The following is a 25,173-nucleotide window of genomic DNA, read 5'->3' on the forward strand; positions in this document are numbered from 1 at the left end:
AAGTAAACAGCACCAAAACTATACATTCCGCTGGCTTGAACTCTAGATGAATTAGGTACACAATATGCCAGTTTGCTGTTCTACATTTGAGATGGCTTAGCCCAGGCCTGAGGCTGAAGACTTTTGAGGTGTTGGCAATAAAGTCGAATCACTGGTATTTCAGGGCGATGTTGAATCCATCTCTGTTGGGACATTCAGACATACATTTATAAACGCACTGGGTGGTTTTATCATACTTGATGAAATTACATCTTTTGGAAACTCTTTTGGCAAGAAATAGTTTGGCCCACATTTCAGAAATTTAAAATATAGCATACCCTACATTTCTAAAATTGTAGAATTGAAGGACTTTCAGATCATTTTGTGTGACAAAACTTAATGAAAATAAATTAACATTGTGCAGTTCACCTTTTACAATAGCAATAGTGTGAATGAAGACTACTGATGTTTGTTACTGACTCGCAGTGCAATATGGTCTTGAAAAAAAATATGCCAACATTGAAATATCAGAATTTTATAAATCTCCGGGGTAACTTACATATAAATCCATTTGGAAAGTTTCTGTCTATCTTCTGATGTACTTACACTGTAGAACAAAAATATGTAAAAGACACATTCTAACATTTCAACTATATTGTGTTCTCTATATCATTTTTTTGAAACTTACTGACACTTTATTACCTAGTACATTGCCAAGTTTATAAGTGCTCTCTCTGAACTTATCGGAAAATTGGATTACTTAAGTACAGGTTACTACATGTCTGAAATTTATTATATTCTTTTTTTTTTTTTTTTTTGCGGTACGCGGACCTCTCACTGTTGGGGCCTCCCCCGTTGCGGAGAACAGGCTCTGGACGCGCAGGCCCACCGGCCATGGCTCACGGGCACAGCCGCTCTGCGGCATGTGGGATCTTCCCGGACCAGGGCACGAATCCGTGTCCCCTGCATCGGCAGGTGGACTCTCAACCACTGCGCCACCAGGGAAGCCCCTGAAATTTATTATATTCTTATTGATAGTTTGATCTATTACTGAAAGAGGTATGTTAAAAGAGTCTCCAATATGATTGCATATTTTTCCATTTCCATGAAATTCTGTTTTATAAATAATACGTATATATACATATATATATCACATATACATAGGCTATGTTACGTTTGGACTCACAAGATATTTCAGGTTAATTTAAATGTTTAGCATTAGATAGTGGTCCCATTTATATTTTATAATGCAATTTTCCCCTGAAAGTCCATTTAATCAAACAGCAATACAGCAAATTAACTTTCTTTGAATTATTTTTACCTAGTATTTGTTTTTCTATTCTTTTGTCTTCAACCTTTTTGTTTTCATGGTTTTGATGAGTCTCTTCTAAATGTGGTAGAGTCAGAATTTTTGCTTCCTAAATGAAAGTCTGCCTTTTATATTGGTGTATTTAATCATTTTGATATATTGGAATTTATTTTCAAGATTTCATTTTACTCTTTTAAAACACGTGCCTTTTAAATGCTTTCCCCCTCCTTTTATTCATTCTTTTGGAGCTTAAATGATGTACTTGTCAGGATAGAGGCCAAACTGCAAGAATAACAAAAAGACTTTAAAATAAGTACCTTAAAGAGCGTAAATGTTGACTTCTCTCTCATGGAACATTTCAGAAGTGGGCCAGGATGGGGGTAGGGGTGGGGGAGGCGCTGCCACATCAACATAGGTAGGCAACTCTACTACCTGAGGTCCTTCAGGTACTCAGGCTGGTAGATTGGTTCTGTCATTCTGCTATCTTTAATGCTTAATTTCCATTTTTTTTGCATCTCATGTGATCACTCTGGTTGTTGCCATTTTCTAGCCTGTGGAAAAGGAAAATAGAGAAGGCTTCCTTATAAAAAGTTTATCTGTTTTCACACATCATTTCCACTTGCAAACAACTAGCAAAAACTGTAATAGGGAAACAACTAGCTGAAAATGAAGCTGAGAAATGTGGCCTCTGGCTGGTAACTCATGTGCTCAGCTAAGATTCAGGGTACTCTGTTCCTAAAAGGAACAAAGGGAAAAAGGATTCTGCCAATAACACTTTGGCTCATTACTCCTTTCCTGCTTTATATGATATATTCATCCAGTAATAGAAATAGTTCTATCTTGCTTTTATTTTTATCCTTTGATGAGATCATAGTTACTGTTACAATCAAGTGTTATTTAGATTTACCCATACGGTTGCTAATTTTTTTGCTTATCATTTCTCCTTGCACCTTAGTCCTTCCTTTTGGGTTCAATTTTACTATTCTTGAAGAACATTGTGTTGTCTATTGCTGCATAACAAATTGCTCTAATATGTAATGGATTGAAACACCTATTATCTCACAGTTTCTGGATGTCAGAATCTGGTGTGGCTTTGCCGTGACCTCTGCTTCAGGGTCTCTCCCAGGCTGCAATCAACGTGTCAATGGGGGATGTGGTCATCTGAAGGCTCAACTGAGGAGGTATCTGTTTCCACCTCACTCAATTGTTTGTTGACAGGATTCAGTTCTTCGAGGGTGGGCAATTGGACTAAAGTCTTGGTTCCTTGCTGGCTGTTTGCCAGAGGCCACCCTCTGTTCTTTGCCCTGTGAGCCTCTCCAACGTGGCAGCTTCTTCATCATGTCATGTAAGCATAAGGGCAATAGAGGAAGAAAGCCAGCAAGACAGCAGTCACAGTCTTTTATAACCGAATACCGGAAGTGACATCCCATCACTTTTGCTGTATTTATTTGTTAGAAGCAAATCACTCAGTCCAGCCCACCCTCAAGAGGAGTGGATTATACCTAGGCATGAATCCCAACAGGTGGGGATCAGTGGGAGCCAGGTCAGAAGTTGCCTGCTACAAACATCCTCTTTATGAGTTCTTTTAGTAAGAGTCTTAGGGCAATAGCTCTATCAATTGTTGTTGACTTAAAAATATCTTTATTTCAGCCTCATCTATTTCTTCTGGGACTTCAAATAGAAGTATGTCAGACCCCTTGATATTGTAACACAGGCCAATGCTGCCATGTTCTTTTTTTTCTCCCCCAGTCTTTTTTATCTTTGGATGTCATTTTGGGAGTTTATATTGCTGTGTTTTCAGGCTCACTGATATTTGCTTGTGCAATGTTATTGATTTCTAACCTTTGTACATTTAGACATTTCAAAACACGCTTCCAGATGGCTCACCATCAAAGAATAAACAGAGTAGAAATTTGAAAATATTTAAACTAAACAATAAAGAAAGTATTTTGTTTCAAACTCTGTATGCAGCAAAACATAGAACTTAGGAAATTTTAAATAGAGGACTTTAAATACTTCTTTAAAAAACAAAATTGAAAATTAGTGAGATTGTATCTAGATCAGGAAGTTAGGAAAAGAACAAACAAGTAAATCTAAGGAACTTAGAATGAAGGAAATTATAAATATAAATGAATAAATAAAATTAGAAAACAAAGATACAGGTGAGATCAATGCCAAAGTTGTTATTTGAAAAGCCTAATAAAATCAACTTTTGGCAGAATTATTCAAAGAATATAGGGAGATGACCCAGAAAATAATATGTGAAATACAAAAAACAGTATACCTATAGATATATCAGAGGTTTTTTTAAAGATAAGTAAATAATAGGAAAATTTTATGCTAATAAGTATTGCAAATTAGGTAAAATACACCATTTGCTAGAGATTTATAACTTTCTAAACCAGCTTTTGAATAAATAGAAAACACGAATAAACCTGTAAGTATGACAGATAAATAAAGGGAGGCAATCAAGCATTTATTCCGCTTTTCCTATACAGGCTCTGTTTCAGGATATCTGAATAGAAGATGAGGGCAAGTCTGTCTTTGCAGAAGTGGCCTAGGTAATCAATGAAGAAGGATTGGTAGAATTAGAACACCAGCATTTTGCATGCGCAAGTGAACTGTTCATCAGGAGTGGCTAAGATCACAAAAAGAGACAACCAACTCTTAACATTTGAGGGGCATGTTTAAAAGTTTAGAAGTACCTAAAAAGTAAATTTAACAAAGAAATGGGACCTAAAACTGAGCAACCACTTGGTTCAAGTTCTTATTTGCATATAATGATTTAATTGTAACCAATGACAGAGGTATTTAATGATTTAATTATAAGCAATGACAGAGGGATTTATAGTGTTGTGAGGTTCACAAAAGTTGTGTTATGTCAGAGAATGGTTCTTGCAAGGGCTGAACTGAGTCCTGGAGGCTGCCTACACTTTAGCCAGGTACAGGCAGAGGAGTACATAACATAATGCAGGGGAGAAAGGCATGAGGCAGGATGAATGGGTGGTGGAAAGAGCTTGAGGGACATTGTGGGTCCAGCTGAGCAGTTTGTTTTATTTTACTAATAAATGGTCATTTCAATGGCGATGGAATATCACATAATGATGATAGAATGTCATTCAAGGATTTCATCCAGAAAGTGAAAATAAAGGAAACCTTATTTGAGATGGAGTTGGGAAGCCCTGAAGGGGGAGCTCTCACACACCACCATTCATTGCCCTTTGCAGACTTCATCAGGAAGGAGCATACCTTTCACTCTCTAACAGGAAGTAGCTTACTTTACACACCTCAGCAGGAGAAAAGATGATTTTTCTCCTTGCCCAGCCAATGGGAAACCACTACACTTCAGCCAATGAAAAGCTGCCACCACCCTGAATTCTCATTGGCCTCCAATGAACTTTTGTTCAAAACAGCCCCTCCCAACTTCCTCCTCTCCTCTATAAAAGCAAGCCCCTTTTCTCTATTCTCTGACCTTGCCTGTAGTATGCCATAGCTTGCACGTCCTGAGTTGCAATTCCTCTTCTATTCCTGAATAAACTCATTTTGCTAGTTGAATAACTGGCTATTTTATTTTAAGGCTGACAAAAGTAACTTGATCACATCAATATTTTAATAGGATTGGCCTACTGGCAATATGAAGCATGCTTTAGAGCAAGATAAGATTGCAGGAAGGAAGGTCAATTAAAACAAAGATAGCAATTTATTTAAATATCAGTGATTTAATTTAAGTTAGAAAACCCACCAATATCATCAGCCATATTAATAAATCACCTGGGAGTGGAATGAGTAATTTCTTAGAGTGAATATATGTATATATATATATAATTAAATATAATAAAAATAATAAAATGGTCATTTCTTGTGCTTATGTTCTGGACTTGGGACCAGGAAGACCTAGACTTAAATTTTGGATTCACAATTTAATAGCAGTATAATTCTAAGAAAGTCACAACCACTGTGCACCTCAGTAGGTTCATCTTTAAAATAAGATGGCAGGGATTGTTTTGTTCACTGCTGTGTCTCCAGCACTAGCATAGTGATTTAAACACTGCTAATGTCAATAAATATTTACTGATTAAAGGCATGTCTACTCTACAGAGTTGCTGTGCTAATGAAATGAGATAAAAATTGTGAAAGTTTCTAGAACAAATAACTCTAAAATTTATATGGAATCACAAAATTCCCAGAATTGTCAAAGCAATCCTGAGGAAAAAAGAACAAAACTGGAGGCATAACCCTTCCAGACCTCACACTATACTACAAAGCTACAGTAATCAAAACATCATGGTATTGGCTCAAAACAGACATATAGATCAATGGAAGAGAATAGACACCTGGAAATAAACCCATACACCTTTGGTCAATTAATCTATGACAAAGGAAGCAAGAATATACAATGGAGAAAAGACAATCTTTTCAATAAGTGTTGGGAAAGCGGGATAGCTACATGTAAATCAATGAAATTAGAACACTTTGTCACACCATACACAAAAATAAACTCAAAATGGATTAAAGACCTAAATGTAAGGCCAGACACTATCAAACTCTTAGAGGAAAACATAGGCAGAACACTCTATGACATAAATCACAGCAAGATCCTTTTTGACCCACCTCCTAGAGAAATGGAAATAAAAACAAAAATAAACAAATGGGATCTAATGAAACTCAAAAGCTTTTGCACAACAAAGGAAACCATAAACAAGACCAAAAGACAACCCTAAGAATGGGAGAAAATATTTGCAAATGAAGTAACTGACAAAGGATTAATCTCCAAAATTTACAAGCAGCTCATGCAGCTCAATATCAAGAAAACAAACAACCCAATCCAAAAATGGGCAGAAGACCTAAATAGACATTTCTCCAAAGAAGATATACAGATTGCCAACAAACACATGAAAGAATACTCAACATCATTAATCATAAGAGAAATGCAAATCAAAACTACAATGAGATATCATCTCCCACCGGTCAGAATGGCCATCATCAAAAAATCTAGAAACAATAAATGCTGGAGAGGGTGTGGAGAAAAGGGAACCCTTCTACACTGTTGGTGGGAATGTAAATTGGTGCAGCCAGTATGGAAAACAGTATGGAGGTTCCTTAAAAAACTAAAAATAGAGCTACCATATGACCCAGCGATCCGCTCCTGAGTGTATATCTGGAAAAGATGAAAACTCGAATTCAAAAATATATACATGTACCCCAATGTTCACAGCAGCACTATTTACAACAGCCAAGACACGGTAACAACCAAAGTGCCCATCAGACAACTGGTTTAAGAAGATGTGGTTATCATATATACAATAGAATATTACTCAGCCATAAAAAAGAATGAAATATTGCCATCTGTGGCAACATGGATGGACCTAGAGATTATTATACTCAGTGAAGTAAGTCAGACAGAGAAAGACAAGTATTATATGATATCACTTATATGTGGAATTTAAAAAGTAATACCAATGAATCTATATACAAAACAGAAACAGACTCACAGACATAGAAAAAAAACTTATGGTTACCAAAGGGGAAAGGGAGGGTGGGAGGGATAAATTAGGAGTATGGGATTAACAGATACAAACTACTATACATAAAATCGATAAGCAAAAAGGATTTACTGTGTAGCAAAAGGAACTATATTCAATATCTTGTAATAACATATAATGGAAAATAATCTGAAAAACTATATATAACTGAATCACTTTGCTGTATACCTGAAACAATCACAATTTTGTAAATCAAATATACTTTAATTTTAAAAAATTGTGAAAGTTCTTAACACAGTTCTTAACAAAGATACTATTAAATGGCTGCTTTGTGTCAGGAACTATGCCAGCTGCTGGGGATATGAAGATGAATAAGACAGCCTTCCTACTCTTGGGAGTTGCTACACAAAGTATTTGTGATGGAGCACAATGTACTGTGAAGCTCAGAGTAGGTGCTCTATATTCTTGCTTGCTTTCATGAACATTATCCTATTTGAAACAATGGGTACCATAAATTTTACAAGAATAAACAAAGGTCTTAGGCATTCAGCAGAGGGAGGGATGATCTTTTGTGATGAGTAAGCATGACTTCATGGGAAAGATGGAATTTTAGTTGAGTTTCAGAATACAGATGGATTTTGACAGGAGTGAAAGATGGAAGGGTGGGAGTTTCATAAGACAGAGAAATACGCAAGCAAAAGCTTGTCCTCCGTAATTCTGTATCCCTTTTTTATCTGTGTTCACAAACCATATGTTTATAAATTCCCTCTGGAATACTGCCGAATCTTGATATCTGGAATTTTTGGAATCTACCCTTACTGGCCTTTGAAAATCTGGAAAACCTTTTTTTATTCATCTTTAATTTTCATGCACGTGATTCATGAATTCTGATGATTACTAATGGAAATTACATGACAGTATTCATTTATTCACAAATACTTATTGAAACCTTGATAAGCTCAAGGCCTTGTCCCTGGCAGTGCGGGGCCTACTAAGATGAACTATGTATACAAGCAACTACCCCACAAAGCAGAGAGCTGTAAGTGCCCTAACGGAGCTGAAGCTGGATTTACACTAGGAGGGCTGAGAGGAGAGGGATCATCTGCAGCGGGTTTTTTTGGTTTGGTTTTTTTATCCAATTCTCCTCCTACAAGTCATTCATCTGACTTTGGAGATTTGACCTTATAAAAAAAGGATTAAATGTTCTTTTACAACCTCCTCTTCCGGATTACTTGCAGGGTTTGTTGCGACGGGTTCAACTCGAACGTCTTTCTCTTTACCAGAAGACTGAGGCAATTTAGGAGCCGAATGACTGCCGACTCTGCCCTCAGGTTCAGAACTCACCATACATTGTCTCGAGGGACTTTACTCAGGCCTGTACTTTCTTGTTCTGAATATTCTTTAAAGTATCTTTTATTGTGTTTAGCATATTTGCAATATCCAGCTGACTTTAGCCTTTGAAGAGTAGCCTTAGGCAGGAAGGCCCAGGAAAAGTTATGGCTCTTTGTGACGCACTATCCCATCCTGCCTGTCAGTTTTTCTAACCCTCAGGATGGCCCTGAAGGATGGAACATCTTATCCATGTAAAACTGTTATGGAGATTCTGACCCTCTAAAAGAAAAATTTATCCAAGGTCTCAGAGCTCAGAAGTGGTGGACCTTGGATTTGAACATCGCTATTTCTGACCTTAAAGCCCATGCTTTTCCCACCACAACCTATTAACCGTGATAAAGTGTATTTTAAAATTAATCTTCCTGGTTTTTTAAAATTCTTTAAAAAATCTCAGTTCCTGTTCAGGCTCATGGATTTCAGGTGCTCAAGAGCATCTATTTGCCATTCAAAGCCTAGGATCATTATCTGCCTTCTTCGGTATCCTTGTTTATTCATTACCGTGATCATTTATAACTTTATAGTCATAGTTATTCTCCTGGGTGTCTGCTTATTGGCTTTCTGAAATTTCCCACTGTCCTTGTTGACAATGGCTAGAATTCCGTTTTATCATAGTTTTTGAACTCCAAGATGACAATCTCCCATTTTTTTTTTCTTAATGGGCAGGAGGAGGAGGGAAGCGCAGGACAAAAGAAAGTGGTTTAGTTAACTGGGGATTGTTTTACTGTATCTTTCCGTCAGACGTTCAGCTAAAATTTATTGTTCCTGCTTGGCAACTCCAGAAGGTAACAAAGCAGCAAGGTCATCAATACAAAACCTGGTCAGTAGGTAGAACAACAAGGCGCGTAGCCCCGCCTCTATAACCACGCCCTGGAGGCGGGGCCGCACTTGCGGCCCGCGAGACTTATAGGTCAGCCGGAAGGCGCGCGAGGCCTTGGCGGTGCACTGAGCAGGCCCTCGCCGGGACCGCGGGCGTCAGGCAGGCGCAGCGTCAGCCCGCCCCCAGTCTTGGAGCCTCCCTCTCGTGGCGGCTGCAGTGCGGCCTGCGTTGCCTCCCGTAGTTATCCGACCGGCTATGGCCGCTCGTCTCCTGCGTGTCGCCTCCGCCGCCCTCGGCGACACAGCCGGCCGGTGGCTGCTCCTCGCCGGACCCCGCGCCGGAGCCGGCGGTCTCCGGGGGAGCCGGGGGCAGGGCGGGAGCGCCAGGCCGGGCCTGGGCGGCGGCGCAGCTGCGGCGACGCGGACGCTGAGCGTGTCGGCGCGCGCGCGGAGAAGGTGAGGCGCAGGGGGAGCGTGGGCGTTGGGTCCCTGGCAGAACGGCCGCGCTCCTTCCGCCTGCTTTCCGGTTCCGTCTGCTTCTCCCGGCGACGGCGTGCGGGTCACACGCCCGGCCCCACCCGCTTCTTGCTCCACCTTCTCCGTGTCCCCGGCAGGTCGCTCGGTATGGTCACGGCCTCCTTTCCTTACGCTGCCAAGTTGCCTTTCCGATCCACTGACGCCTGGCGGGGAATGGAGGCCCGGGACCCCCGATCTCCTTGTCCCAGTGCCTCCTGTGCCCTCAGGAAAACCGGGCACTTTGCTGCCGCTGGTTCTCCGTGCGGTTTGGCGAGGATCTAACCTTTGCTATGCTAGAAACCGCGGTGACCTTCGTAAGATGCGCCCCGTTCGTGTCCTGGCCTGCAGTTTCTTATCGTGCCTTCCTCCTGCTAGGTCAGGACGTTCTGTCTCCAAGTCCGTGTCCATTTAGGATACACCTGCTCTGTCCCCGAGCTTCCCTGTTTGCTCTCTTCTGGTTGCTGTCGGGGTAAAAGCCCCAGCGTTGGACTGGCAAGGCCGGGGTTTAAACTGGGCTTTGACACTTACTGTCCAGTTTGTCTAACGTCAGTGGAGGATAATAATCGTGTCGGCCTCACAGAATTATTTGAAGAACAAATGAGAGCATACAGGTAATGCAGGGAGTCTTGTGTCTGGCCAGTATCGACTCAGTAGATCCCACCTGTTAGCATCAGCTGCCTCCTAGGCTCACAGCGTTGTGTTTTGTATTAAGTGTCGAAAGAGGTGAGAGAAAATTTGCCCAAAATATGTTGCAGTCTTATATTCTTGGGCAGATTCGTTTCTCAAAGACAGAATCCCCTTAGATATAATAGAGAGAAAATTTCCTCATAATTTCAGAGTATAGCACTGTGTTGGCGCCTTATATAATGCAGGCCTCGGAACAGCTCTTTGACTCCCTTGCTGTTGTGTAGCAGCAAGAAGGAGCTGCAGGGAGAAAGGGCTGGATTTGTATTCCTCTCTAGTTTCTTCTTCATGAGGTTCCTGAGAATAGGGTGGAGGAGTTACTTCATCTTTCCTCCTGTAATCCCATAATATAGTGGGTGCTCAATACATTTTTGTTGCATGAACTGTGAGGGAGATAATGGGGAAGGCAAGCAGGGGTTATTTGTCCGTTTCCGTTACACTTTCCTATCTTTGACCTTCCTCTGCCTGAATGCCTTGTTTTCTGCATTGTATGCTTTCTTGAAAATTTGTGTATAAATTGGGACATATGTTGAACATATTTGTGTAACTAGTATTTAAAGGAACATGATTGCTTTTGTAAATGGGAATTATATCCCCCAAACTTACTGTTTGAATTGGTACATCAAGTTGTCTTAAAGGGAAGCACATCTGTCTGCTCCCTTATAAACCTGCTTTCCCCCTCATTGGCACGGTTTCCATTGGTGCCCTGTGCTTCCTATCACAGACTTTGGAGCTACAACTAGGTTTTCTGACTCTTATTATCTAAGACTTATGCTATCCAATATGGTCACTATTAACCACATGTAGTCATTTAAGTTTAAGATAATTAAAGTTAAATAAAATTAAAGAATCATTTTCCCAGTTCCACTGGCCACATTTCAAGTACTGGATAAACACACATGGCTAGAAGCTACTGTCTGGGACATCACAGCTATAGAATATCTCTGTTATTGCACAAAGTTTGGACAGAACAGTCTAGAAGCTGTAGTTCTGACTTTGAAGTTTAACACTTAGATAAGCTTTTAGTAATTGAGAGTCGAAAAACTCCTTTTACTCCAAAATACCCTGATATAGTACTTTATATTTTGTAGTGATTTAGGTTGTAAAGGGCTTTCACATGTATTATTTCCCTTGACTCTTAAGAAAATCCTGAGATAGGTGAGGTAGATAAACGAGAATAAAAATTTTTATTAAGTAGCATGCAAAACTAGGACTAGAACTCACATAGTTTTTGTTTGTTTTTTGAGCACCATTAGAGTTGATAATTCTTTAGCCCATAGGGTCATTTGGAAGAGTTAAGGTGGCTATGGAAGTGGGGAGCCCTAGACGGGGCCCTTTTCTTGGACCAACTACCCCAGGCTACCCCACATAGTGAAAGGGTGGGCATCAGCAGCCATAACTCCTCTCCCTATTAGAAGTCTGTTAAGAGCTTTACCGCAGCAGCCCCTGGAGAGCTTTGTCAAAATATCTGCTGTGGTTGAGCAGAATAAATGGCGGTGCATAAAGGGTAAACAAGTGAAGAAAATAGTTGTTTGTGGTGCTGGCTAACTCATTGATGATAGAGGATTTAGAAGGATCCTAATTATTTCCCAGTGCATGAAATCTTATCCTTTTTGGAAACAGCTAGAAGCTTTTAGCTAGTTCTTAGAATTGGGGAAGAAAACTATAGAAACCCCACAAATACCACTTGTTAATAGTGAATGGATAAAGTTACCTGGATAAAGTGCATGTGTATAATGCTTTAAGGAACAAAATATTTCCACAAACTTTCTCTCCTTTAATTCTCTCAGCAGCTGGGTGAAGTCACTGTTATTGCCATTTTACCCATGGTCACCTAATGAGTATACATATGTCAGAACCAGGGCTAGAATCTACCTTTTCTGACTCTTACATCTTATATTCCATACTTTCTCAGCTGCAAAATTACTTTTTCTCTCTCATTTCTGCTTCTTCTCCTGTTCTTTGATAAACCTGTTATTACTCTTACTCTGCAGTTTTTTTCTGGGGCTGTACACCTTTTTTAATATGTAGCAGCAGTTCAGGCTCCTTAACAACAAAAGGACTTTTAAATAAAAGTTATCAATCAGTGTTTGTTGAGCTCTACAGTATGTTAGGAATTTTGCGTATGTTGTCCAAACTATGAGATAAATGTTACCCTGATTTTACAGAAGAGGAGTCTGATGTCAGAGTTGCAATTTCTTGGCTGTAGCTCATCTCTAGAGTGCTGCAGAAGAGCAGCAGTGCCCAAACCTCCGGCCTTCAGTAGTGTGTATAAATGATGGAATTCTTTCTGCTGCACTTCTTGTACCTTAGGCTACCAGGCATTTTTTGATGTCAAATCTCTAGGCTTCTGCAGGGCTCAGACCCATATTTCCATCAGGCTTCTGGACATTTGCATCTGTTTATTATTAAATCAAACAGGTTTAAAGTTGAACTCATTTCCAATCTTCCCCAAAGCTCCTTCTCCTCCTAAGTTAAACTTAAGTTAAACTGTACTCCCTCATTGTCCGAGCTAGAAATTTCAACATTATTTCTTCCCTCTCCAAAAGTTTTTAATTCTGCCTCCTGAATATCTCTCAGTATCTCTCAAATCAGTGTCTCCTACATCCCTACTTTGTTTATGACCTCCAGCGTGGTCTCCCTGCCTCCAGAGTGTCTTCATTCCTAGTCATTTTTCTTCGAAAAAATAGCAGTTGCCTAGTTGAAAATCACGAATGTTTGGGAATACTTGCTTTAAAGCATTTGTTGCTACGAAAAGAAGTCAGAGAGCACATGCCCATTTAAGGGACATTCTCTCTCTCTTTCTCTCTCTCTCTCACACACACACATACACACACACACACACACACACACACACACACACACATACACACACACACAATTCTGATCAAAATTTTTAATTACTAGGATCCTCATTTTTCAGCATTGAGTTATCAAGGACGACATTATCTGATAAGGCCTCAGCTGCCTTGTTTGGGAAATGAGATGATGGACTTGGTAATTTGCAAGATATTTATAGCTCTGAAATTATGTAGTTCTAGGTTTTACTTAAACTAAGCAACGTTTTCTTTGATGGACTATTACCATCTATTGGCAGTAGTGAAAATTACAACTAATTCGTTTAAGCTGAAGTACATCTTTTCAATTGTGAGGTAAAAATTTAAATAACCAGTAGTGGAGGATAAATATTTAGTTGATAATATGATTTCTTTTTTTTTTTTTTTTTTTGCGGTACACGGGCCTCTCACTGTTGTGGCCTCTCCCGTTGCGGAGCACAGGCTCCGCACTCGCAGGCTCAGCGGCCACGGCTCAAGGGCCCAGCCACGCCGCGGCACGTGGGATCTTCCCAGACCCGGGCACGAACCCGTGTCCCCTGCATCGGCAGGCGGACTCTCAACCACTGCGCCACCCGGGAAGCCCAATAGTAATATGATTTCTTTTCCCAAAGTTTGGACTGATGTTTGTGAGAAGGGTAAGAAATTTAAGTTAGTTAGCTAACTGATAACTAGCTGATAGATATCCTATAGTAATGAAACATGTAAGGAGATATTATATTTATTTTCTGACATATTCAAGCAAAGAAAACCCTTTTTCTAGTCCCTTTGTTTTTCGAGTACACTATATGGACCAAAATGAGATGTTCAAATACTCAGAAAACTATCAAACTGCTGGCTCTCAGTGACCGTACTTATCGGACACTTGCATAACAATTGCCTTATCAATAGCAGAATGATTTGTTTTTAAAGCTCTCCACAACCGTCACCTAGTCTTTTAGGGACACATTCATAGAGACATTGTTTTTCAGAGAGCTATGTGAGAGCAAAGCAAACTTCACGAGTGACAATGATTGCTAAGCATTTCATGTAACTGTGACCTGAGAGTGAGCACTGGGGAGACACATACTGCAGGTGGCCTTGATAGTGATGTACTTGCTACTTCCTTTAAGGTGGCAGAGCTTCCCTCCTGGTAGGTGGGTAGATAGATATGCCTGTGATTTGTGGTGTCTCCTTCCCAAATAAACTTGGGAAAGAAAATACCGTAAAGGAGGATATTTGCATGCACACAGGCACACACACAACCTATTTTTTGACGTTACAGGTTCTTAGAACAATTATTTTAAAGTATCTTTTGAAATTATTAAAAATAATAAAGGACTGCTTCCTTTTCCAGCTCAGAAGATAAAATAACAGTCCACTTTATAAACCGTGATGGTGAAACATTAACAAGCAAAGGAAAAGTTGGTGACACTCTACTAGATATTGTGGTTGAAAATAATCTTGATATTGATGGTTTTGGTGAGTATGGAACATACTTTAAAATTTATAAGTGAAACTGTTGAATAGGTTTCAGCTTTGTTTTTTCGAAGAATTTTAACTAGAGTATGCTAAGTGAAATATTAAAATTCAGGATGTGTTAGTGTTATATTCTCACCTATAAAGAATAAGTGACACTGTGTTTCTCTTCTTTGAACATTAATTAGCTATACCCAAAGTCTGTTGCTTCATTACCTTATTGATTATGTGTGCAATGCAAAGCTGGGAGTAGGAAGTGGAATTGAAAGATACCAGGTTGAGATAATAAATGTCATATCAGTGGGTAGTTAAATCATTTTAACTTAGTCTTTTTTTAAACTTTTTAGTTTGAAATAATCTTTGACTTATTAGAAAAGTTGCAAAAATAGTACAGAGAGTTTCTGTATAATCTTCACTCAGCTTCCCCTACTGTTAACAATTTATATAACCATAATACAATAATCAAAACACAGAAATTAACATTGGTTCAATAACTAAAAAACTACAGATTTATAGAATTTTGCTAGCTTTTCCACTAATATCTCTGTTTTGGGATTCAATCCAGGATCCCACATTGCATTTAGTTATCATATCTCCTTAGTCTCCTTCAGTCTGACATTTCCTCAGTCTTGTTTTTCATGACCTTGATACTTTTGAAAAGTACTGGTAAGTATTTTGTAAAATGTTCCTCAATTTGGGTTTGACTGGTGCTTTCTTTTTCTTTTTAATTTAATTTTTTAAAAATTATTTTATTTATTTATTTATGTATGTCTGCACCATGTGGCTTATGGCATCTTAGTTCCCAACCGGAGATTGAACCTGGGCCCTTGACGGTGAAAGCATCGAGTCCTAACCACTGGACTGCCAGGGAATTCCCAGACTGGTGTTTTCTTAATTACATTGAGCTTATGCATTCTTTTTATTTTAAGTGAGTTTTATTTTACTTACTACTTTCTTATTTTATTTTATTTTTATTGAGATATAATTGATATGTTAGTTCCAGGTATACAACATAATGGTTTGATATTTGTATACACTGTGAAGTGATCACCTGAATAGTAAGTCTAGTTAGCATTCATCACCATACGTAGTCTTGAATGTCATCTCACCTTCCTAGAAAGGGTACTTAATCTACCTCTTACTAGAGAAGGAAGTGTTTTGTTTAGAAAGTTTTCATTTCTAGGCTTTTGACCATATTCCTTAACCACTCACACAAAGCCCATGTCCTGGAAGCTGACATCTTAGAGCTCAGGGATACCCTGTATATCACTTGTCAGTTTTGCTCGAGCATTCTCTCTATCTAGAATGGTGGTTCTTTAAGAGGGTTCCATCAGTGTCACTTGGGAAATGCACATTCTCAGGCCCCACTCCAGATCTACTGATTCAGAAAGTCTGGGGTGTGGCCCAGAAATGTGTGTTTTAACAAGCCCTCCATGTGATTCGGTTGCATGTTTAAGTTTGAGAACCATTGGTCTGCAATCAGGTCCAGGGAGCATATCTGACTATTCTTCTTTCAAGGCACTGTTCACATTGCATTTTTTTTTTTTTTTTTTTTTGCGGTACGCGGGCCTCTCACTGCTGTGGCCTCTCCCGTTGCAGAGCACAGGCTCCGGACGCGCAGGCTCAGCGGCCATGGCTCACGGGCTCAGCCGCTCTGCGGCATGTGGGATCTTCCCGGACCGGGGCACGAACCCGCGTCCCCTGCATCGGCAGGCGGACTCTCAACCACTGTGCCACCAGGGAAGCCCCACATTGCACTTTTAAGAACACTTTTCAGATCAGAATTATTTCTCCTCCTCCATTTTCCCATGATATATTAAATATACTTCTCTATGTTAATATTCATCTCAGTTTTCCTTTTTAGAGGGAATATCTCTTTCCTTTATTAGAGTTTGTACTTTTGGAAGACTGTTATCACTCAGGTAACCAGAGTTGGCAGTCAGTAATATTTGCTGAATTTCTCAATCTAATGTCAGTTTCAGGGATAACTGTAACAACTACCATTTGAGTGCATACTACATCCCAGCATATGTTATCTATTATTGTAATAACTCTAAGAGGTAGATTTTTTTTTTAACTTCCACTTTATAGATGAAGAAACTAAAGTTCAGAGAAATTAATGTTCCCTGGGTCATACAGGTAGCAAGTGAGAAGGCTAAGATTCAAACCTAAGTCTCTCTAACTCCTAAACCTCTGCTTTTTCCTTTATGCCTTTTTCTCTAAGAAGCATCTTTCCTTTGTGAACACTTGTTACAGAAATTAGGTGATGAAATAGTTGATATAGTTCTAGTTTTAAGGAATTTTTTACTCTAATGCAGTGGTTCTTGGCTAGGACTGAGTTTCAGAATTCTGCAGAACTTTAAAAAGTGTTACGTCCTTGATGGTAAGGGAGAAAGGGAAGTTGTGCAGGTATCCTTTTAAAAAGCTCCACGTGGTTCAGATCCATACCATGGTTAAGAACAGCTAATGTATGGAAAAGAACCCATTGATAATTTATATATATATTCTATAAAATTTATATATAATTGATCTCCCTCATGAGTTCATATTCAGCAACACTTTTGACTAAGCTGTGTTTCTCTGAATTATTCTCTCACAAATGAAAAGTAGTACATTGCACAGTAATTGAGAATAGACTCTGGAATTAGACAAATTGTGGTTCATAAACCAACATTGTCACTTACTAGCCATGAGACCTGGAGCAAGCTACTTTACGTCTGTATGCCTCAGTTTCCTCTTCTGTAAAATAGGATTGTAATAGTTCTAACCTCATAGGGTTGTTAAAGATTAAATAGGGTATTGGAAGTGAAGTGCTTAGCATAGTGGCTACGTTGGTAGGAACAGTAGGATTTGTGGCATTTTAACTTGCCCTATTTGCCTTCTCCTCTCCCCAGTTCAACAGTAGCCTTAAAAACCAGCAACCTTGTGGCCACTGGAGGGGCAAACTGGTTTGAGTTCCTCAGAAGGTTCCATCTCCAGAATGTTGTCACTTGTCTTGCAGCTTCTCAGAAAAGCTCCGTTCCAGGGAGTTCTTATTTGACCTGCCTCAGAGATTGCTCTGTGGGGAGTCTCTGTCCCTAGGACTTCCATCTAAAATAATTACCTGCAGTCGTTGAACACTGTGCTGCCTGAGGCTGTGATGCCACTTGGAGCAAACAAGAGCTTGGCCAAAAATCTAAAAGGAAGATCTGGGGAACGAGATGTCTGTAGTGGGCTTTGAAATGCTTCAGGGATCTAGAAGGCCACACACAAATGCAGGACTGTGTTTGTGCCCAGGAAAGACCCGACAGGGCCCCAGTCTCTCATCTCTGGCTGACTTTGAGGTCCCATGCAGGTGAAGGCCAAGACAGACATGTAGACTGCTTGAACGCTGAAGGTGCGCCTAATCACGCACTGAGCTCCTCAGCAAAGGGTAGAAGCCATATTGGTTCAGAGCACTGAAGGAAACCTCCATCCAGTCATCTAGCTGACCACTAAGCTCACTGAGTGGAGACATTGGTGGTCACGTGCTACAGGGAATACAGACCTCAGAGTTAGTCTGGGAAAGTCACTGGAGAAACAAATAGCAGCAACAACAAACCCAGGGGAGACAGTGGTGATCTGAATTCCAGAGTTACCATATTATATTACTTAGAATGTCCACTTGGCAATAAAAAAATTCAAGACACCCAAAGAAACAGGAAAGTATGGTCCATACTCAGAAAAAAAAAAAAAAAAGCAGTCAATAGAGACTGTCCCCAAGGAGGCCCAGGTATTAGACTTACTAGACAAAGATGTTAAATCAGCTGTTATAAAAGTTCAGAGAGCTTAAGGAAAGTATGTGGAGATATTCTTGGGCCTTTGCACATCTGTGTATGTGGACCCTGTTACCACTCTGTATAAGGGTATGTAAAAGAAATAGTGAACTTTGTTCCTGCCCTTGAGAAAGCTGATCTCTTCTGCTCTGGGAAGGCTAATGTGGAGGCTGTGAACCGGTAAATCTCTTTCTGTAAATTTCTCCACAGATTCCATCTCAGCTTTAGGAAAGGACATGTATACTAGGCTGTTTACTGCAGAGATGTTTGTAACAGCGAAAGATTTGAAAGAAGCAAATGCCCATCAATAGAGGACTGATCTATGTAGTCCTACTAGGGGATACTATATGGCTGTGTTTAAAAAAGAAAAAAAATCTCTGAAAGGAGTCTTAAAAACAAATATCAGTGATTACCTGTTGATAGGAGGGAGGCAGAGGGGAGACTTTAAGTGCCATGGTGTATTTAATCCATCTCTTTCTTTGGACATTTAGGTGGCTTCCAGTTTTCAACTATTGTAAATAACCTTAAGGTGAACATCCCCAGAAATACCTTTCTGTGTTTATGTTCTGTAATTTTCTTGCATTAAATTCCTGGAGATGGAATTACTTAGTAAAGCTTGTTTTATAAATTGTTTGCTCAAACTGTTTGCCTGTTTTTCAGATGAGGTATTATTTTCAGCTGTTAGGAAAGGCTCTTTAAATGTGCAAAAAAAAAAAAAAAAGAAAATTAATTTTAAACATTTATTTGAAAGGCTTTTAACTTCTTTTTTACATGAAGCTACATTCAGTAGCTACATAAAGTATTTTACATTACTTTATTTATAGTAGATAATTTCCATAAGTTGCTTTCCATTACTTTGAAATAAAAGTATAAGTATTTTGACCTTAATACTTGAAAGTATCTTTAAAATTTTTAAAAAGTATTTTTCTTTAATTTTTAAAAGGTATATATTGTAGTACACTGTTTTTCAAACTGCAGGTTGTAACCATTTGTGGGTCATATAATCAACTTAATAGCTTTCAACTAGAATTTAAAGTAATTAAAAAGAACATGTAAAAACACACCATCTTTTGTATTATTCCATGAAATGATTGTTTAGCTATTTTACAAAGTATATGTATACTAGGTTGTGATGTAAAATAGAACTCAAAATTAAAACATTCTTTTTGGAAGCCATTGGTTAGAATGATTAAGAATGGAGTCTTCCTGCCTTGATTTGTTCCCCAGCTCTGTCACTTTGCCAGCTTTGTGACCTTGGGTTAGGTCTCTAACCCCTTCATAACTCGTCTCCTTTAGGGTAAAATGGGAATAATGTTAGTATCTACCTCGTAAGGTTCCTGTAAAGATCCAGTGAGTTTATCTAAGCAAGGCTAAATAGATGTTAGCTATTTTTGTTAACATAGTTATTACTACAGGCTCATTGTTCATTATAACAAATTTAAGAAGTACATTAAAAAAATCAGAACTTCCTATAGTTTTTACTTTTCTTTTGGGGGGGAGATTTTTTTTCTTGAATTTTAGAATTTTATTTTATTTATCTTTTTATACAGCAGGTTCTTATTAGTTATCCATTTTATACATAATAGTGTATATATGTCAATCCCAGTCTCCCAATTCATCACACCATCACACCCATCCCCTACCGCTTTCCCCCTTTGGTGTCCATACGTTTGTTCTCTACATCTGTGTCTCAATTTCTGCCCTGCAAACCGGTTCATCTGTACCATTTTTCTAGGTTACAAATATAGGCATTAATATACAATATTTTTCTCTTTCTGACTTCACTCTGTATGACAGTGTCTAGATTCATCCACATCTCTACAAATGACCCAATTTCCTTCCTTTTTATGGCCGAGTAATATTCCATTGTATATATGTAACACATCTTCTTTATCCATTCATCTCTCGATGGGCATTTAGGTTGTTTCCATGACCTGGCTATTGTAAATAGTGCTGCAGTGAACACTGGGGTGCACGTGTCTTTTTGAATTATGGTTTTCTCTGTATATAGACCCAGTAGTGGGATTGCTGGGTCATATGGTAATTCTATTTTTAGTTTTTTAAGGAACCTCCATACTGTTCTCCATAGTGGCTGTATCAATTTACATTCCCACCAACAGTGCAAGAGGGTTCCCTTTTCTCCACACCCTCTCCAGCATTTGTTGTTTGTAGATTTTCTGATGATGCCCATTCTAACTGGTGTGAGGTGATACCTCATTGTAGTTTTGATTTGCTTTTCTCTAATAATTTGTGATGTTGAGCAGCTATTCATGTGCTTCTTGGCGATCTGTATGTCTTCTTTGGAGAAATGTCTGTTTAGGTCTTCTGCCCATTTTTTGATTGGGTTGTTTGTTTTTTTAATATTGAGCTGCATGAGCTGTTTATATATTTTGGAGATGAATCCTTTGTCCGTTGAAACATTTGCAAATATTTTCGCTCATTCTGAGGTTGTATTTTCCTCTTGTTTGTAGTTTCCTTTGCTTTGCAAAACTTTTAAGTTTCATTAGGTCCATTTTTGTTTATTTTTAGTTTTATTTCCATTACTCTAGGAGGTGAATCAAAAAAGATCTTGCTGTGATTTATGTCAAAGAGTGTTCTTCCTATGTTTTCCTCTAAGAGTTTGATAGTTTCTGGCCTTACATTTAGGTCTTTAATCCATTTTGAGCTTATTTTTGTGTATGGTATTAGGGAGTGATCTAATCTCATACTTTTACATGTACCTGTCCAGTTTTCCCAGCACCACTTATTGAAGAGGTTGTCCTTTCTCCACTGTACATTCCTGCCTCCTTTATTAAAGATAAGGTGACCATATGTGCGTGGGTTTATCTCTGGGCTTTCCATCCTGTTCCATTGATCTGTATTTCTATTTTCATACCAGTACCATATTGTCTTGATTACTGTAGCTTTGTAGTATAGTCTGAAGTCAGGGAGTCTGATTCCTCCAGCTCCGATTTTTTCCCCTCAAGACTGCTTTGGCTACTCGGGTCTTTTGTGCCTCCATACAGATTTTAAGGTTTTTTGTTCTAGTTCTGTAAAAAATACCATTGGTAATTTGATAGGGATTGCATTGAAACTGTAGATTGCTTTGGGTAGTGTAGTCATTTTCACAGTACTGATTCTTCCAATCCAAGAATATGGTATATCTCTCCATCTGTTTGTATCATCTTTAATTTCTTTCATCAGTGTCTTATAGTTTTCTGTATACAGGTCTTTTGTCTCCCTAGGTAGGTTTATTCCTAGGTATTTTATTCTTTTTGTTACAGTAGTAAATGGGAGTGTCTCCTTAATTTCTCTTTCAGATTTTTCATCATTAGTGTATAGAAATGCAAGAGATTTCTGTGCATTAATTTTGTATCCTGCAACTTTACCAAATTCATTGATTAGCTCTAGTAGTTTTCTGGTGGCATCTTTAAGATTCTCTATGTATAGTATCATGTCATCTGCAAACAGTGACAGTTTTACTTCTTCTTTTCCAATTTGTATTCCTTTTATTTCTTTTTCTTCTCTGATTGCCATGACTAGGACTTCCAAAATTAAGTTGAATAATAGTGGTGAGAGTGGATATCCTTGTCTTGTTCTTGATCTTAGAGGAAATGCTTTCAGTTTTTCACCAGTGAGAATGACGTTTGCTGTGAGTTTGTCATATATGGCCTTTATTATTTTGAGGTAGGTTCCCTCTATGCCCACTTTCTGGAGAGTTTTTATCATAATGGGTGTTGAATTTTGTCAAAAGCTTTTTCTGTATCTATTGAGATGATCATATGGTTTTTCTTCTTCAATTTGTTAATATGGTGTATCACATTGATTGATTTGCATATATTAAAGAATCCTTGCATCCCTGGGATAAATCCCTCTTGATCATGGTGTATGATCCTATTAATGTGTTGTTGGAATCGGTTTGCTACTATTTTGAGGATTTTTGCATCTATATTCATCAGTGATATTGGTCTGTAATTTTCTTTTTTTGTAGTATCTTTGTCTGGTTTTGGGATCAGGGGGATGGTGGCCTCATAGAATGAGTTTGGGAGTGTTCCTTCCTCTGCAATTTTTTGGAAGAGTTTGAGAAGGATGGGTGTTAGCTCTTCTCTAAATGTTTGATAGAAATCACCTGTGAAGCCATCTGGCCCTGGGCTTTTGTTTCTTGGAAGATTTTTAATCACAGTTTCAATTTCATTCCTTGTGATTGGTCTGTTCATATTTTCTATTTCTTCCTGGTTCAGTCATGGAAGTATATACCCTTCTAAGAATTTGTCCATTTCTTCCAGGTTGTCCGTTTTATTGGCATAGAGTTGCTTGTAGTAGTCTCTTAGGATGCTTTGTATTTCTGCGGTGTCTGTTGTAACTTCTCCTTTTTCATTTCTAATTTTATTGATTTGAGTCCTCTCCCTCTTTTTCTTGATGAGTCTGGCTAATGGTTTATCAGATTTTGTTTATCTTCTCAAAGAATCAGCTTTTAGCTTTATTGATCTTTGCTATTGTTTTCTTTGTTTCTGTTTCATTTATTTCTGCTTTGATCTTTATGATTTCTTTCCTTCTGCTAACTTTGGGTTTTGTTTGTTCTTCTTTCTCTAGTTCCTTTAGGTGTAAGGGTAGATTGTTTATTTGAGATTTTTCTTTTTTCTTGAGGTAGGCTTGTATTGCTATAAACTTCCCTCTTAGAACTGCTTTTGCTGCATCCCATAGGTTTTGAATAGTCATGTTTTCATTGTCATTTTTCTCTAGGTATTTTTTGATTTTTCTTTGATTTCTTCAGTGATCTCTTGGTTATTTAGTAACGTATTTTTTAGCCTCCATATGTTTGTGTTTTTTACATTTTTTCCCTTTAATTCATTTCTAATCTTATAGAGTTGTGGTCAGAAAAGATGCTTGCTTTGATTTCAGTTTCCTTAAATTTACTGAGGCTAGATTTGTGACGCACGATGTGATCTATCCTGGAGAATGTTTCGTGTGCACTTGAGAAGAAAGTGTAATCTGCTGTTTTTGGATGGAACATCCTATAAATATCAATTAGATCTATCTGGTCTATTGTATCATTTAAAGTTTCTGTTTCCTTATTAATTTTCTGTTTGGATGATCTTTCCATTGGTATAAGTGAGGTGTTAAAGTCCCCCACTATTACTGTGTTACTGTCGATTTCCTTTTTTATAGCTGTTAGCAGTTGCCTTATGTATTGAGGTGCTCCTATGTTGGGTGCATATATATTTATAATTGTTATATCTTCTTCTTGGATTGATCCCTTGATCATTATGTAGTGTCCTTACTTGTCTCTTGTAGCATTCTTTATTTTAAAGTCTATTTTGTCTGATATGAGTATTGCTGCTCCAGCTTTCTTTTGATTTCCATTTGCATGGACTATATTTTCCATCCCCTCACTTTCAGTCTGTATGTGTCCCTAGGTCTGAAGTGGGTCTCTTGTAGACAGCATATATATGGGTCTTGTTTTTGTATCCATTCAACGAGCCTGTGTCTTTTGGTTGGAGCATTTAATCAATGCACGTTTAAGGCAGTTATTGATAAGTGTGTTCCTATTACCATTTTCGTAATTGTTTTGGGTTTGTTTTTGTAGGTCCTTCTCTTGTGTTTCCCACTTAGAGAAGTTCCTTTAGCATATGTTGTAGAGCTGGTTTGGTGGTGCTGAATTCTCTTAGCTTTTGCTAAGAGAAAGCTTTTGATTTCTGTAAAGCTTTTGATTTCTCCATCAAATCTGAATGAGATCCTTGACAGGTAGTTTAATCTTGGTAGTAGTTTCTTCCCTTTCATCAGTTTAAGTATATCATGCCACTCCCTTCTGGCTTGTAGAGTTTCTGCTGAGACATCAGCTGTTAACCTCATGGGAGTTCCCTTGTATGTTATTTGTCATTTTTCCCTTGCTGCTTTCAATAATTTTTCTTTGTCTTTAATTTTTGCCAATTGGATTATTGTGTGTCTTGGCATGTTTCTCCTTGCATTTATCCTGTATGGGACTCTCTGCCTTTCCTGGAGTTGGGTGGCTGTTTCCTTTCCCATGTTAGGGAAGTTTTCAATTATAATCTCTTCAAATATATTCTCATGTCCTTTCTCTCTTTCTTCTCCTTCTGGGACCCCTATAATGCGAATATTGTTGCATTTCATGTTGTCCCAGAGGTCTCTTAGGCTGTCTTCATTTCTTTTCATTCTTTTTTCTTTATTCTGTTCCGCAGCAGTGAATTCCACCGTTCTGTCTTCCAGGTCACTTATCTGTTCTTCTGCCTCAGTTATTCTGCTATTGATTCCTTCTAGTGTAGTTTTCATTTCATTTATTGTATTGTTCATCTCTGTTTGTTTGTTCTTTAATTCTTCTAGGTCTTTGTTTAACACTTCTTGCATCTTCTTGATCTTTGCCTCCATTCTTTTTCCGAGTTCCTGGATCATCTTCACTCTCATTATTCTGAATTCTTTTTCTGGAAGGTTGCCTATCCACTTCAGTTAGTTGTTTTTCTGGGGTTTTATCTTCTTCCTTCATCTGGTACATAGCTGTCTGCCTTTTCATGTTGTCTATCTTTCTGTGAATGTGGTTTCTGTTCCATAGGCTGCAGGATTGTAGTTCTTCTTGCTTGTCCCTATAGTCTTATCACACAGAGATAACCACTAACAGAATCTTTTTCCCCTGATGCCCCAGAAATACAGAAAATTTAATGCCAATACAGTCTTCAGTAGTTTGATAAGATTTCTGCATTCATTTATACAGACTTAGAAGAGAAACTTTAAAGATCAAGGATCCTAATGTGTCCAGAAATTTTGGCATGTAAATACACATTTGAGATAAGCTAAAATAGGTTCGCAAAAGATAGAGTTAAAATACTCAGCCACTTTCTAGAAAAAAGATGAGAGAAATGCAGTCAAGAAGTCTGAAATATTATGTTTATGAAGAAGAGGTCGTGATAACAACA

General features: G+C 38.4%; 1 protein-coding gene across 1 annotated transcript in view; it reads left to right on the top strand.

Annotated features, from left to right (window-relative positions):
* The first annotated feature begins 9,072 nt into the window (after window positions 1-9,072).
* Window positions 9,073-25,173, top strand: part of FDX1 (ferredoxin 1) — a 34,958-nt gene continuing 18,857 nt past the window's right edge. Inside the window, exons 1-2 of the mRNA XM_067750970.1 lie at window positions 9,073-9,435; window positions 14,350-14,474. Coding sequence (XP_067607071.1) covers window positions 9,236-9,435; window positions 14,350-14,474 — 325 coding nt within the window. The 5' untranslated portion in view covers window positions 9,073-9,235. The remainder of the gene's footprint in view (window positions 9,436-14,349; window positions 14,475-25,173) is intronic.

The sequence above is a fragment of the Pseudorca crassidens genome, chromosome 9 (genome assembly GCF_039906515.1).
Source record: "Pseudorca crassidens isolate mPseCra1 chromosome 9, mPseCra1.hap1, whole genome shotgun sequence".
Classification (NCBI taxonomy): domain Eukaryota; kingdom Metazoa; phylum Chordata; class Mammalia; order Artiodactyla; family Delphinidae; genus Pseudorca; species Pseudorca crassidens.